The sequence below is a fragment of the Hylobates moloch genome, unplaced genomic scaffold (genome assembly GCF_009828535.3).
Source record: "Hylobates moloch isolate HMO894 unplaced genomic scaffold, HMol_V3 SCAFFOLD_47, whole genome shotgun sequence".
In the NCBI taxonomy this organism is placed as follows: domain Eukaryota; kingdom Metazoa; phylum Chordata; class Mammalia; order Primates; family Hylobatidae; genus Hylobates; species Hylobates moloch.
The window spans coordinates 1,123,722-1,139,954 of NW_026652322.1; the positions used below are offsets into that span (position 1 = coordinate 1,123,722).

General features: G+C 45.5%; 1 protein-coding gene and 1 pseudogene across 1 annotated transcript; both read right to left on the minus strand.

The window, feature by feature from the left end:
* Positions 1–6,003: 6,003 nt before the first annotated feature.
* Positions 6,004–8,787, minus strand: LOC116463639 (p53 apoptosis effector related to PMP-22-like; annotated as a pseudogene).
* Positions 8,788–9,656: 869 nt separating this feature from the next.
* Positions 9,657–16,211, minus strand: LOC116463657 (neugrin). The gene is made up of 3 exons (XM_032146858.2): positions 16,002–16,211; positions 15,480–15,590; positions 9,657–10,680 (listed from the first exon to the last, which is right to left on the minus strand). The coding sequence occupies exons 1-3, from the start codon at positions 16,163–16,165 to the stop codon at positions 10,080–10,082; spliced, it is 876 nt and encodes a 291-aa protein (XP_032002749.1). The 5' UTR covers positions 16,166–16,211; the 3' UTR covers positions 9,657–10,079.
* Positions 16,212–16,233: the final 22 nt, after the last annotated feature.

Here is a 16,233-nt window from a genome sequence, read left to right on the forward strand (position 1 = left end):
TTATATATGATTTTTACAGTTGCGTATTCTTCTTTTTCTCTGAACATTTTTCATAGTATGCTTTGTAAATATTATTGTTAGAAAAATGTTGGTACATGAAATCCATGGTCATGGTCATTACAGAAAAGAAAACGTAAGCCGGGCGCGGTGGCTCACGCCTGTAATCCCAGCACTTTGGGAGGCCGACGCGGGCGGATCACGAGGTCAGGAGATCGAGACCATCCTGGCTAACACAGTGAAACCCCGTCTCTACCATAAATACAAAAAATTAGCCGGGCGAGATGGCAGGCGCCTGTAGTCCCAGCTACTCGGGAGGCCGAGGCAGAAGAATGGCGTGAACCCGGGGGGCGGAGCCTGCAGTGAGCCGAGATCGTGCCACTGCACTCCAGCCTGGGCGACAGCGAGACACTGTCTCAAAAAAAAAAAAGAAAACGTAGGCCTGGCACACATGTAATCCCAGCACTCTGGGAGGCCAAGGTGGGCGGATCACTTGAGAACACCTTGGGCAACATGGCAAAACCCCATCTTTGCAAAAAATACAAGAATGCAAAAATTAGCCAGGTATGGTGGCTTGTGCCTGTAGTCCCAGCTACTCAGGAGACTGAGGTCAGAGGATGGCTTAAGCCTGGGAGGTCGAGGCTGCAGTGAGCCCTGATCGCATCACCGCACTCCAGCCTGGGTGACAGAGCAAGACCCTATCTCAAAAAAATAAAAGAAAAAAATGCAGATAACCAAAAAACATCACCTTAAAATTCTTTCCTGAAATTACCATTGATGACATTTCTAGACTTTTCTATGCTTGAGTATATATTTTGAAAGAGTTTATACTGGACAAATGGTCTTTAACTTTTTTTTGTTTTGACACAGGGTCAGGCTCTGTTGCCCAGGCTGGAGTGCAGTGACGCAGTCTTAGCTCACCACAACCTCTGACTCCTGGGTTCAGGCGATCATTGTGCCTCAGCCACCCTGGTAGCTGGAATTAAAGGCATGTGCCACCATACCGGCTAATTTTTGTATTTTTAGTAGAGATGTGTGTCAGATCCCAGGGTCCAGGTCCTGCCCATGCTGAAGTCTGAGGGGAGTGGGTGGGTAAGCAGAAAGAATATTCCGGGGGACTGTAGGCAGGTGAAAGATAGTTTTATTCAGCAGCAGCTCTCATTAACAGATTTCTTACACTAGCTCTCTTATTAGCAGCTTACTCTTAACTGTTAGCCCTGTCTCGGCTGCTTGAGCCAGCTGCCCCCACACACAGCTGCACAGCCGACTTTCCCTTGCCTTCAGGTTAAGCAGCTTAACTCTTTCTCTCTGGGCACGAGCAAGCCCAGCTGTGTCCTGGCTCCCTCCTGTCGGTCTGCAAGATGGACAACTTTAGCTCTCTCCTTCTCTGGGTGCCAGCACGTCCGCCATGTCAACCCATGTGTGGCTAGCCATGTGTACTACAATGACTTTCCTAAAAAAAGAACTGGCTGGGCATGGTGGCTCATGCCTGTAATCCTAGCACTTTGGGACGCCAAGGTGGGTGGATCACGAGGTCAGGAGTTCAAAACCAGCCTGGCCAACATGGTGAAACCCCATCTCTACTAAAAATACAAAATTAGCCAGGTGTAGTGGCACATGCCTGTAGTCCTAGCTACTTGGGAGGCTGAGGCAGAATAATTGCTTGAACTTGGGAGGCGGAGGTTGCAGTGAGCCAAGACCGTGCCATTGTACTCCAGCCTGGGCAACAGAGTTAGACTGTGTCTCAAAGAAACAAAAAAAAGAGCTCTGCAGTTTCAATTATGCTCATTTAACCCTTTAAAAAATGTATTATAATTAGATATGTACCAAGGTTTAGTGTACCCTTGAAAAATACTGGCTTGAGATTTTGGCCCAAATCTGTCCCTGTCTGCCAGAACTCCTTCTAAATACAGATCTGATAATGTTGTTTCTCTCTTTTATTAATGACTAAAGCCAGCAGTTATTGAGAAATAAGTGGCAGTAATTGTACTAAGCATTTTACACGCATTCTCTCACTGAAACCCCACAACAATCCTGTGATTATCACTCGTATTTTACAGATGAGGAAATTGAGGCTGGGTGAACTCAGCCCTATGGCAAATAAGTGGCAGGGCCTGAATCCAAACCTGGAGAGTCTGTCTCCAAAGCCTGAGCTTAACCTTGAAGCAATCTGCTTCCTTCACGGGCACCAGGTATGGAATAAATTCCTAACTCCTTGGGAAGGCATTCAAGGCTTTTCCCAGTCTGGTCCCAGCTATTTTTTGAAACTCTCCTCTGCCCTTCCTCCCACCACTGTGCAGTCCACACCACTCAGTTCCCAATACACAGTGTCCCTCTACTCTTCAATACCTTCGTTCATGCTCTTCCCTCAGGTCCTGTCTCTTGTTCCACATGCCCTATCGAACTTTTTTTTTTCTTTTGAGGCAGGGTCTTGCTCTGTCACTCCGGTTGGAGTGTAGTAGCACAGTCATGGCTCATTGCAGCCTCAACCCCCTGGCCTCAAGTGATCCTCCCACCTCAGCCTCCCAAGCAGCTGGGACCACAGGCAAGGGCCACCACGCTGGGCTAATTTTTTTTTTTTTTTTTGAGACGGAGTCTCGCTGTCACCCAGGCTGGAGTGCAGTGGCGCGATCTCCGCTCACTGCAAGCTCCGCCTCCCGGGTTCGTGCCATTCCCCTGCCTCAGCCTCCCGAGTAGCTGGGACCACAGGCGCCCGCTACCATGCCTGGCTAATTTTTTGTATTTTTAGTAGAGACAGGGTTTCACCGTGTTAGCCAGGATGGTCTCCATCTCCTGACCTTGTGATCTGCCTGCCTCAGCCTCCCAAAGTGCTGGGATTACAGGTGTGAGTCACCGTGCCCGGCCTAATTTTTTTTTTTTAAGAGATGGGGTCTCACTATGCTGCCCAGGCTGGCCTCAAACTTCTGGCTTCAAGCCATCCTCTTACCTTGGCCTCCCAAAGTGCTGGGATGACAGGCATGAGCCACTACGCCTGGCCACCTGTCAGACTTTCTACACAGCATCTTCAAGGCTCTGTTCAAATGTCACCTCCTGGCAGGGTGCAGTGGCTCTCGCCTGTCATACCAGCACTTTGGGAGGCCAAGATGGGCAGATCACTTGAGGTGAGGAGTCCAAGACCAGCCTGGCCAACATGGTGAAGCCCCATCTCTACTAAAAATACAAAAAATTAGCTGGGCGTGGTGGCAGATGCCTGTAATCTCAGCTACTTGGGAGGCTGAGACAGGATAATCGCTTGAACCCAGGAGGCAGAGGTTGCAGTGAGCTGCGATCATGCCACTGCACTCCAGCCTGGGCGACCGAGCAAGACTCTGTCTCAAAAAAAAAAAAGTATCTATTCTCTGACCCACCAATTCTAATTCTGGGAATTCTAAGGAAATGATAAAATTATATGTCAATGAACAAGACAAAAAAGATTCGCTAAAAGAGGTTTATCACAACACTGGTGAAAATTTAGAAATGACCTAAATGTCCCACAACAAAAGAATAATTATATAGCTCACTGCAGCCTTGAACTCCTGTGCTCAAGGGATCCTCCTGCCTCAGCCTCCTAAGTAGCTGGGACTACAGGCAACTGCTATTTTTATAGGTAAAAAATGGTCAGATAAATGGTTCAATCTAATATTTGACTTCATACAACAAAATAATATTGTATTCCATAAAACAAAATGAGGTGGTTACTTTAAGTGATGTAAAGATATTTATTGTCAAAATATATTCATAATACATGTAAGAAAGAATGTATACCTGAGTGTACAGTATAATCCCAATATTATTTTCATTATTATTTTTATTTTTTGAGACAGAGTCTCTGTCACCCAGGCTGGAGTGCAGTGGTGTGGTCTGGGCTCACTGAAACCTCTGCCTCTCCAGTTCAGGTGATTCTCCTGCCTCGGCCTCCCAGGTGGCTGGGATTACAGGCCTGTGCAACCACACCTGGCTAATTCTATTTTTTTTTTCAAGTTTAGAATTCCTGGCTTATTGGGAAAACTTCATAATGAAAACTTCAATTGCCCTTTTCCACAACTTACAAAATAATAATGTGATATTTAAAATGGATTGTTTTTCATTATGTAAGTAGAAATGGTAAAAAATAGTAATAACCCATTTGATGCATCATATATATGCTATTCAGGGAAACTCAAATCCCTGAATTCTCCTGTGGCATGTTTTACATCAGACATTTTAAATCTGTTTACCAAGAAAGACCAGGATTTTAACTATATGTAGGTTTCTACTTACAGTTGCAATCTATCAGAAGCCTGTCTATATGATTAGAGCCCAGATGAACCTGAAGTTTAGAAAAGCAAGCCATTTTTCTCCTTAGGCTGTTTTAGTGGCACTTTTGTGACAGGAATGGCTCTCCTAATCCTTTAGTACACAACTTAACCAGATCTATCAGTCATGATAAATTAGACTGATATATCTAATCTATCAGTCCATCTTTCAGTCCAGTTACTCTGGTTCTGAACCTATAAACACAAAACACTACAGATTTATTAATATAGCATTTTCCAACACCCTAACCCTATACAGAACTTTAAAAGATAAAATTTCATCTAAATATTTCACACCTAAGAAAGCCTTACTAACCATGGCAACAGGTTTGGACCACAAAACAATACTTTCTTAGATGATATATAGAGTCAACATGAAGCTTAGCAAAAATGAATTATTCAAGGCTGGGCACGGTGACTCACGCCTGTAATCCCAGCACTTTGGGAGGCTGAGGTGGGCGGATCATGAGGTCAGGAGATCGAGACCATCCTGGCTAACACGGTAAAACCCTGTCTCTACTAAAAATACAAAAAATTAGCCGGGCGTGGTGGCAGACGCCTGTAGTCCCAGCTACTCAGGAGGCTGAGGCGGGAGGATAGCATGAACCCGAGAGGCAGAGCTTGCAGTGAGCCGAGATCACGCCACCACACTCCAGCCTGGGAGACAGAGTGAGACTCAGTCTCAAAACAAAACAAAAAAAAGAATTATTCAGGATATTAATGAGAAATTCTCACAAACAATAAGCATTTAGGAAACTATTTTGCTTCCTTAAATAGTTTGAAGGCTTGAAAAAAAGCTTTATTTTGGTATTTCTTTTAGAATGTTTGGTCATTGACAATTTTTGTTTGTTTTGAGACAGAGTCTTGCTCTGTTGCCCAGGCTGGAGTGCAATGGCACAATCTCGGTTCACTGGAACCTCCACCTCTCTGGTTCAAGCGATTCTCCTGCCTCAGCCTCCCCAGTAGCTGGGACTACAGGCATGTGCCACCATGCCTGGCTAATTTTTGTATTTTCAGTAGAGACGGGGTTTCACCATGTTTGCCAGGCTGGTCTTGAACTCGTGACCTCAGGTGATTGGCCTGCCTCCTCCTCCCAAAGTGTTGAGATTACAAGCGTGAGCCACCACACCGGGCCAGTCACTGACAATTTTTACCATTACCTTCCTCTTCTACTTAGCCCTTAACAGACCCAGTCCATTCTATTTGGAAATAACAAGAACTTGATCCGATTATTAAATCTTGGAAACCATCTCATTTTTACCTTACAAAGTGTTAAGTTTCATGTTCATATTCTCTTACAAATGTAGCATAAATGTTATGGGTAGATACAAGGAAATATTGGCATAGTATAGGTAACTAGTGAAAAGACACAACTTCACAAAACATAATAAAAGATGAACATGAAACTATAACACTACTTTAAAAATATTTTCTCCCAAATTATTTTAGCATTTTTGACTAGTTTGAGAATATGAACACTGCCAAAAAATAGGTTCAAAGTAGCCTAGAGAAACAGTTTCTTCTTCTTTTTTTTAATTTTTATTTTTTATTTTATTATTATTATACTTTAAGTTTTAGGGTACATGTGCACAATGTGCAGGTTTGTTACATACGTATCCATGTGCCATGTTGGTGCGCTGCACCCATTAACTGGTCATTTAGCATTAGGTATATCTCCTAATGCTATCCCTCCCCCCTCCCCCCTCCCCCCACCCCACCCCACAACAGTCCCCGGAGTGTGATGTTCCCCTTCCTGTGTCCATGTGTTCTCATTGTTCAATTCCCCCCTATGAGTGAGAACATGTGGTGTTTGGTTTTTTGTACTTCTCTAAAATATTTATAGTTTTACATTCAAGTTTATCATCCCGTTCGAGTTATTTTTATATAAGATGTGAGATTTAGGTCAAGGATTATTTTTTGGCCTTTCGGTGTCCAGTTGTTTCCACTTGCTGAAAAGGCTAGCTTTCCTCCATTGAATTGCTTTTGCACCTTTGTCAAAAATCACTTGGTCCTATTTATGCGGGTCTATTTCTGGATTTTCTGTTCTATTCTATTAATATTTGGGTCTGTCCCTCTGCCAGCACCACACAGTCTTGATTACAGAAGCTGTATAATAAATTTTGCAATCCAGTAGAATGTTTTTTTCCACTTTATTTATTTTTTGGTTGGCAGTGGCGATTTTCTCCCACACTCATTCCCAAGTTAGGCAGATGTGTAGAGGTACCTGGGCTTGGTATTGCCCAGGAGGTCATCTTTCTAGCTGGGAAGGCAGCAGCAGAAGAAAGCACAGCCAATGAAGATAATCGTGGCTGCCCACCCAAAGCCGTAGGCCCAGTTATAGATGTAAGTGACAGCGGGGGTTGGCATGAAGGTTGAAGGTTGAGTGTACTTCACGGGGTAAATTACCAGGGAGATGATCTGGAACACAGCAGCCAAGGCAAGGAGACCTCCAATCACTCTTAGGAAGACAAGTATCTGGGGTATACACAGGACGAAGAAGAAGGAGAGGATGAAACAGATCACCAGGATGCTGAAGCCCCGGAAGAGCATGGCAGCCGCTGCTCTACCCCACGCGTACTCCATGAGGCTCTGGCAGCCGTCCTCTTAGGACGCGCTGCCGCCGCCGCCCTCGTGACATCTCCACCACAGCGAGGACGTCTGGACGTGGTCGCTCGACCGCAGCCAGCCGCGGCCGGCCACGGCGATGATGTCGAAGGCGATGGCGCTGAGTAGGAGCAGGGTCAGGATCCAGCGGCAGCGCTCGCAGGCCAGGCCGCAGCGGATCGTGTCGACCGGCGGTGTGGGGTCGAGCGGAGCCGAGCGGAGCCGGGCGGAGGAGCGCGCGGGCCCGGGCGGCGGCTGGGAGTCGCTAATTCTCGTATTTTTAGTAGAGACGGGGTTTCAACATGTTGGCCAGGCTAGTCTCGAAATCCTGGCCTCAAGTGATCCACCCGCCTCGGCCTCCCAAACTGCTGGGACTACAGGCGTGAGCCACCGCGCCCGGCACAGTATTATTCTTTCGTGCTTGTCTTAAAGTTGTGCATATGCTTAGGAAAATGTTGGTAGGATAGTAACTCTTCAGTGGTGGGATTAAGGATGACTTTTGTCTTTTTCTTTAATGAGTATATATTACTTGTGTGAGAGATGAAGTAAACCAGGAAGAAGGGTAGCCATGGTATTTGAGATAGAGCATTGGAGGTGTTTGAGCTGGAGTCACCCACGGTGAAGTGCAGTGGCACAATCTTGGCTCACTGCAACCTCTGCCTCCCGGGTTCAAGCAATTGTCCTGCCTCAGCCTTCCCAGTAGCTGGGATTACAGGCATCTGCCACCACACCCAGATAATTTTTGTATTTTTAGTAGAGATGGGGTTTTGCCATGTTGGCCAGGCTGGTCTCAAACTCCTGACCTCAGGTGATCCACCTGCCTCACGTGGTGGCTCACGCTGTAATCTAAGCATTTGGGGAGGCCGAAGCAGGCAGATCACCTGAGCACAGGAGTTTGAGACCAGCCTGGCCAAGATAGTGAAATCTTCTCTCTACTAAAAATAAAAAATTAGCTGGGTGTGGTGGTGCATGCCTGTAGTCACAGCTACTCGGGAGGCTGAGGAATGAGAATCGCTTGAACCTGGGAGGCACAGGTTGCAGAGAGCCAAGATTGAGCCACTGCACTCCAGTGTGGATGACAAGAGCGAGACCCTGTCTCAAAATAAATAAAAATAAAGGCCAGGCATGGTGGCTCACACCTGTAATCCTAGCACTTTAGGAGGCCGAGGCAGGCAGATCACTTGAGGTCAGGAGTTTGAGAACAGCCTGGCCAACATGGTGAAACCCCATCTCTACTAAAAACACAAAAATTAGCTGGGCATGGTGGCAGACACCTGTAATCCCAGCTACTCGGGAGGCTGAAGCAGGAGAATCAGTTGAACCTGGGGAGGAGGTTGCAGTGAGCTGAGATTGTGCCACTGTACTCCAGCCTGGGCGACAGAGCGAGAGTCTGTCTCAAAAATAAATTAAAAAACAAAGTTTTAAGAACAGCCTTTAGGTTTCTATAGCCCATTGTGAAAAGGGTATGGCATGATCAGATGATTTGCATGAGTCAGAAATGCAAATCTAAACAATCAAACAGCATGTAACACATCTTTAACAATTAAAAATAAATACCATAACAAAACCATAAAAATATTGATAAGCTTCTACTATGAACTACATGATAGTGACAGGGCAGTGAGAGCAAAGGTCCTATCTGCCCACTGTTGTATTACCTGCATCTGGATCGTGGAATTTTGCTTGGCATGTGATAGGGCTTTGTCATTTATACTGAGAACAGATGCTCAAGTTATCAGTAATAATTGATAAAAGCAACAGTAACCAGTATTTTAATTGCTGTAATTAGACATTTGAAATAGCACTAAGATTCTACAGAATGGCAATGACTGAGTTGGAATGTAGGTGTTTTCATTAATGTCCTACATATATTTAAATTCTGAGTAGCCATTTTTACTGGTAAATTGTGAAAGCAGGACATGGTTCTCTCAGGTTCACAGGTAAACCATCCCACCAGAGCACTAATGAGCAGACTGCTACATTTTACTTTATTTTGCTTGTAAGGAAAACCAATTGACTAAGCTGTCCCCGAATTTCTGGTTATAGCTGTATTTCTAAAACAATCAGTAAATTAAAATTATGGCAGACAGTGCCATATTCCTGGAATTCCAGAAGCCCTGGATTAATGATGAGACCAGAGTTAAGTCCCAGCACTGCCACTTATTGGCAGCCATCTTAAAGTCTATTTCCTTATTTGTAAAAGGGACCTCTTAATCTGGGATTGCCTACATCATGGCACCATTGTAGAAATCTGGTTAAGTAAACTGTATAATGAGACATAATTGAAGATTAATTTTATTTAGAGATGGGGGTCTCACTGTTACCCCAGGCTGGATGGTGCACATAGCTCACTGCAGCCTCAACCTCCGAGGCTCAAGCGATTCTCCCACCTCGGCCTCCCAAGTAACTGGGACTGTAGGCACATTCTGCCATGCTCAGCTCTTAATATAAACTTTAAAAGGTGGCTAGAGATTATAAGCGCCCTAAAGCCTTTGCCTGCTTTGTATTTTCTGCCAACCCCTCATTTCCCAATCTCTGCCAGAACCCCAGCAACTAAGAGAAAGGCGTCCAGTTTTTGGTTGTCAGAATCCATCACTAAGCAGGATGCTCTGCACAGAGCCCTTTGCTGGGAAATTCCTCTGGTTCCATCTCTCTCCCAATGTTTACTGATCAGAGATCCTTCCTTTCTGCCTTCGTCCTTCCCTCACTCTCCAAGGTTCACAGGTAAACCATCCCACCCCAGAGAGCACCAAAAAAGCAGACTGCTACATTTTACTTTATTTTGTTGTAAGGAAAACCAATTGACTAAGTTGTCCCCAAAATGTTAGCGTTCACTGATCAAGAAGGAAATGAGGTCAGAAGGCAAACTTTTCACTTCCTCTCAAACATAAATTGCAAGTATCACAGAAAATTGTAACAACACATGCAACATGGGCTGGTTTTCAACATACAGAGAACCCAAGCAAGAAGAGTGAGTACTGAAGGTCTACAGAGGTCAGATTGGGAGCACTACTACAGGAAGTTTGAATCTATCCACGCAGCTCTTTCCTCCCACAGTCCAGGCTCAACACTTCTTCCTATTCCAAGGTGGTTTATCCATAAGCAGAAATCCAGGCTGTTCCATATATATTAATAGTTGCCCAGCTGTGTTTCACGAGGCATCTCCACAAGCCAAGCCCCAACTCAAATTCTGTACAGGAAGTTCCCGTTGCTGTCAAAGAACTCTCGGCCCCTCTGCACTACTTTGCTGCTGAAGTTACCTGGCTCCTCTGCCTTCAACTCCTCCAGCTTCTGCTCACTTGGCAACGCACAACTGCCAGTTCTTCTGGTGCTCTCAGAATCACTGGAGTACTTCTGCAGCTCTCTTGGATGACCTAGGGGTGCAGCAACAGGTACAAAGCTCTCCTCCAGGTCCTGGATTTCTTTATTTCTTCCCTTCCATCTCCTTGGTGTATTTGTCCTGTGAGTGTCTGACTCTATCACTTTCAAAGCTGTGCTGTGATTCGGGTCTTTGGATGAGGCTTCATGCCCTGGCATAAGCAAAGGGCCTGATACAGAGTGGCCTGCAGGGAGCAGCTTTGAGGTATTTCCAGAGCCCCGGAGCTGCTGGAGCGAGTGGGCAAGCCCAGCTTTCTTAAGGACTTTTTGATCCTGCTTCAGCTTCCGCTCCAATGTGGGTACAAACTTGCTTTTTAAAACTCTTCGGATCACATCAGTGCTGACATCAAAGCCTTCAGCCAACCTGGGAACTGACCAGGACTCTGGAAATTCCTCACGTAAATACCTATGGGAAGAAGGAGCAGGTTTGCAAGCTGTGAAGAAGTCTCCTATCAGAACGTCTAACTCGCAATACCTATGATAAAGAAGAGGGGTTGAGGCCTGGCATGGTGGCTCACACCTGTAATCCCAGAACTTTGAGAGGCCAAGATAGGTGGATCGCTTGAGCCCAGGAGTTCGAGACCAGCCTGGCCAACATGGTGAAACCCAATCTCTACTAAAAATACAAAAATTAGCTGGGTGTGGTGGCTCATGCCTGTAATCCCAGCTACTTGGGAGGCTGAGGCACAAGAATCGCTTGAACCTGGGAGGTGAAGATTGCGGTGAGCCGAGATTGCACCACTGCACTCCAGCCTGGGCAACAGAGTGAGATTCTCTCAAAAAAACAAAGAGAGCTTGAAAAACCGCAAATGTAGTCCCTATCTTGTGCTAGCTAAATGGCTGTGTTCCATTCCTGTGTGTCAACAGCAACACCTGACCACTGTCAGTCAGGTCACTTCATTTCACATCAACTCAGCTCCTCTCACTGACATCTAATACCACATTAGATCCTGGGGATGCAGGAGGACTGACCTTCCCTTTACATAGTTTGGAAGTGGGGACAGACACAATGAATGACATTACGGTAAAGTATGTTATAGCACAGGATGCAAGGACAGCACCCCAGGTGGGAGACCCAGATATAGGGAATAAGAACACTTACAGCCAGGCCCAGGAATTGCTTCATGAAGTCCAAGCTAGAGTTGGTCTGAAAGGATGAAAGGAGTAATGAGCTGGCAGAAGGGAGGAGAGAAGGAGAGATGAAAGGTATTGATGATAAAGTGAATAGCTCGTGAAATGCAAAGCGGCACATCACCTTTGTTGGGAACTGACAGTGAGGGTAAGAGATAGATCACACTTAGGGGTCTGCAGTTTATCCCAAGGCAACAGCAAGTCAAGGAAAAATTTTAAGCAGTGGAATGCCACAGATACATTTTCATTTTGAAGATCAACCTACAGCCTGGCACAATGGCTCACTCCCAGCACTTTGAGAGGCTGAGGCAGGAGGATTGCTTGAGCCCAGGAGTTTGAGACCAGCCTGGGAAACAGTGAGATCCCATCTCTATTAAAAAAAGAAAAAAAGGAGTTCAACCTAGTGGTAGTTTTTCAGTGACAAAAGTATAGGCAGAAAGATTGGTCAAGAGGCTTTTACAGTAATCCAGACAGCCTCAAGTGAGACAGTCAATGGAGCATAGGAGGAAAGTGGCTGAGAAATATTTTAGGAAAAGTCAAATAGTACAACTTGGTACTAAGGGACTAAATATTGGGGGAAGAAGCATCAAGGCCAAGATTCAGGATTTTAGTTTGGGTAATTAGTAGGTTACAGGAAAAACAGGAACAGAATGAAGTTGTCAGGGAACAACGATGAATTCTATTTTGTACGTGCTGAGTTTGAGGAAACTGTGATATCCAAAACAGAGATGTCTGGTACACAGTTGAATATATGCCTTTAGAGTTCAGGAAAAAAATATGAACTGGAGATGACAGATTTGGAAGTCATAAACCAATAGCAGGGGTGACTGAGTGGCTAGCATCAGGCAGGGAAATATGCAGAGTGAGCTAAAATGACAAGGACACAACTCTAAGAAATAACAATATTTAAGATATAGGAGGTAGAAGAGGAGCCCAGGAAGGAAACTGAGAAAAGCAGCCCTAGAAACAAAGAAAAAAAAAAAAAATCAGAAGGGCATGATACCCTGGAGTCAAGGGAGAAGAGAATTTTAAGAAAGCAGTTCATGGCACATGCACACCTATGTAACAAACCTGCACATTCTGCACATGTACCCCAGAACTTAAATTTTACTTTAAGTAAAATAAAAATAAAAAAAGGCTGGGTATGGTGGCTCACGCCCACCTGTAATCCCAGCACTTTGGGAGGCCGAGGCAGGCAGATCACTTGAGGTCAGGAGTTCAAGACCAGCCTGGCCAACATGCTGAAACCCAACCTCTACTAAAAATACAAAAAAAAAAACAAAAACAAAAAACTAGCCCAGCGTAGTGGTGTGCACCTGTAATTCCATCTACTCGCAAGGCTGAGGCACGAGAATCACTTGAACCCAGGAGGCAGAGGTTGCAGTGAGCCAAGATCGTGCCACTGCACTCCAGCCTGGCAACAGAGTGAGACTCCGACTCAAAAAAAATAAAATAAAATAAATAAAAAAAGAAGAGAGAATCAGTGTCAATAAATAAATAATAAATAAATAAATGGGGGGGGGTGGGGGGAAAGAAAGCAGTTTCAGCTGGGTGCAGTAGCTCACACCTGTAATCCTAACACTTTGGGAGGCCAAGGCAGGCAGATCGCTTGAGCTCAGGAATTGGAGACCAGGTTGAGCAACATGCCAAAATCCTGTCTTCATTTAAAAAAAAAAAATTTTTTTTTTAATTTAAAAGGCAGTTTTTACAATGGCAAATGCTGTTGAATTATTAAGGAAGCTAAAGACTAAAAAGTGTCATTTGAGCCTAGCACTGACGAAGTCACTGATGGATTTAAGGAGGGCAGTTTTATTGCAGTGACACAAACAAACAAACAAAGGGTAGGCACCCTGGGAACCAGCTGGGAACAAAAGAATGAGAGAGAGCTTTAGGTTGAGGACAGAGGTCCCTGAGTAATCTTACGCAGGGAGGGAGAAATATGACCTAAAGCATACAGAGAATTGGTCCCAGACAAGTGAAGGGCTCCCATTTCCTCTGAGATGGGAGTAGAGTATAAGTTTGAGAGTAGTGGGCAAAGAGGTAGACCAGGAAGCTGAAAGTTCTTACTTAATGGACTGTTTTTTTTTTTTCTCTGAAAAGGACATTTATTGACGACAAAAAAGGGAGATAAGCAGGAAGGTAGAAGGTTTGAAAAAGCTATTGCTGAAGACAGGAGATAAGAGGCCGGCATGGTGGCTCATGCCTGTAATCCCAGCACTTTGGGAGGCCGAAGTGGGTGGATCACCTGAGGTCAGGAGTTTGAGACCAGCCTGGCCAACATGGTGAAACTCTGTCTCTACTAAAAACACAACAATTAGCCAGGTGTAGTGGTGCACGCCTGTAATCCCAGATACTCGGGAGGCTGAGGCCCAAGAATCTCTTGAAAGCGGAGGCAGAGGCTGCAGTGAGCTGAGATTTCACCACTGCACTCTGGCCTGGGCGACAGAGTGAGGCTGCCTCAAACAAAAAACAAACAAGCAAACAAAAAAAGAGGACATAGACCTGACTGAGGACCCAGAAGGTGCTACAGGCTCACAAAATCTTGACCAGCTCTACAGAACCCCCTTTATTTTAAATTTCAATTCCAGAGTAGTTCTGATGGAAATGAAAAATAGTACATAATGCATGTAGGGCTACTTAGCAATATTTATCAAAATGCAAATGCATGTCTTTTGACCTGGCAACCTTACTTCTGGGAATGTATATAACAAATATTCCTGGCAGGTATGTAGAATGATACATATACATAGTTATTCACTGGGGCACTATTAGTGAGCAACAGAAATGGAAACAACCCAACTAAATGCCCACAATAAAAGACAGGTTAAATAATGCATTCTGGCCAGGCGTGGTGGCTCACGCCTCTAATCCCAGCACTTTGGGAGGCCGAGATGGGAAGATCAGTTGAGGCCAGAAGTTTGAGACCAGCGTGGTCATCATAGTGAGACCCCCATCTCTGTCAAATAAATAAATAGGAGAAAAAAATTGTTTAAATAAAAATTAAAAACCACTGTCATATACTGCCTCAAACAAATACAATAACACCATCTATAAAAAAGAATTGAGGGCCAGGCACAGTGGCTCACTCAGGGCACGGAGCCTGGTTTTTGGTAGAGAAAAACTATTAAAAATAGTACGGCTGCACACAGTGGCTCATGCCTGTAATCCCAACACTTTAGGAGGCTGAGGTGGGATGATCGCTTGAGCCCAGGAATTGGAGACTAGCATGGGCAACATGATGAGGCTGTCTCTACAAAAAATAAACAAAATTAACCAGGCATGGTGGCATGAACCTGTAGTCCCAGCTACTTGGGAGGCCGAAGTGGGAGGATGGCTTCGGCCCAGGAGGTAGGGGCTGCAGTGACCTGTGATCACATCATTGTACTCCAGCCTTGGCGACAGAGTGAGACCCCCATTTACCAAAAAAAAAAAAAAAAAAAAAGTACCCACAGAAGTGTGGGTGGGACAAATAATTCTCAATGTGTATACCATGTTATACTGTTAGAATGTTGAGCCATATGTGATACTTTACCTACTCAAAACAAAAAAACTTAAAATCTCTTTTAAGCTTTCCTAAATTATAGATCCTCTCTTCAGAAAAATGCACCTAACTATGGAAGCACCAGCATCCCTATACCTTAGGTTGGGAACGTCATGATCTACATTGTGACAAACGTTGTGATGTCTGCAATTTACTATCTAAAAATTTCAGCAAAAATGAACCAACCACGTCATAACGTTAAAAACCATTAAAACCAGGCGGAGCGCAGTGGCTCATGCCTGTAATCCCAGCACTCTGAGAGGCCGAGGCGGGCGAATCACTTGAGGTCTGGAGTTCCAGGGGACGGCGAAATCGCGTCTCTTTAAAAAACAAAACAAAACACTATTAAATCTAGATAATGAAAGGTTTAGGGAAGTTCGTTATATTACTCTACTTTTCTGATAATAAATTTCAATGACAAAAAGTAAACGAAAATATAAAAGCAGTATCAAAAAAGCCAAACCCGTGTTCTGGGCTCCAGTATCCTTCACTTCTCGTCACAGCAGATACAAACAACGTATCCTGAGTCTTACCGGATCTGCTCCATGGCTTCCCACGTCAGGGTCCTGGGCGGGGCACCAGGCGCCTCCATTTGCCTCCGAGTTTTCTGGAATTGGATTGCTTTTTTCTGTCGTTTCAGGGTGCTGGGGGGAAAGAACCAATGGCAGAAGCCATGCGTGGAAGCCGAATCAATGTTTGAAGAGTCTCAGGCTAAATCATGGAGCGCCCAGCCCTCTTCTCTTTGATCGCAAGGGCAACCGGGCCATGTTGCCGGCTTAGAGCTGCTCTGTACACCCAGAAAACTAACACCTAGAACAATAACTGCCTGTAAGCATGCCGAACTCTCTAAACTGACGATGAAATACGTCACTAATGAAGGGACCAGTGGTCCCAGGGGAGCTGAACACCTGACGCTGCGCCCCTAACAACGGGTAAGAAGAAACAACGGCCGCTGCGCAAGCAGCGGCAGAACACCCGGCGCCAAGGGGGCGCGGCCTGGGGCGCCGGGGCGCGAGGCCCTGCTTCAAGCTGAGGGCCCGGGGAGAAGCCGATACCTCTCCACCTCCTGCAGCTCCCGTTCCTCCGGCTCCCAGTCGGAATCGGGGTCCGGCTCCCGGCCAATAGGGCCTGGGCCCGCCACCCCCCGGGTCGCGAACCCACAGCGAGCGACGGCAGCGCAAACGCGCCCGCCCAGCAAGACACTCAGCGTAACCGCCATGTCGACGCAAACGAGCCTTCTGCAGTCGGCTAGAAAACAGCAGCGGAAGTAGCCGGGTAAGACCGGAA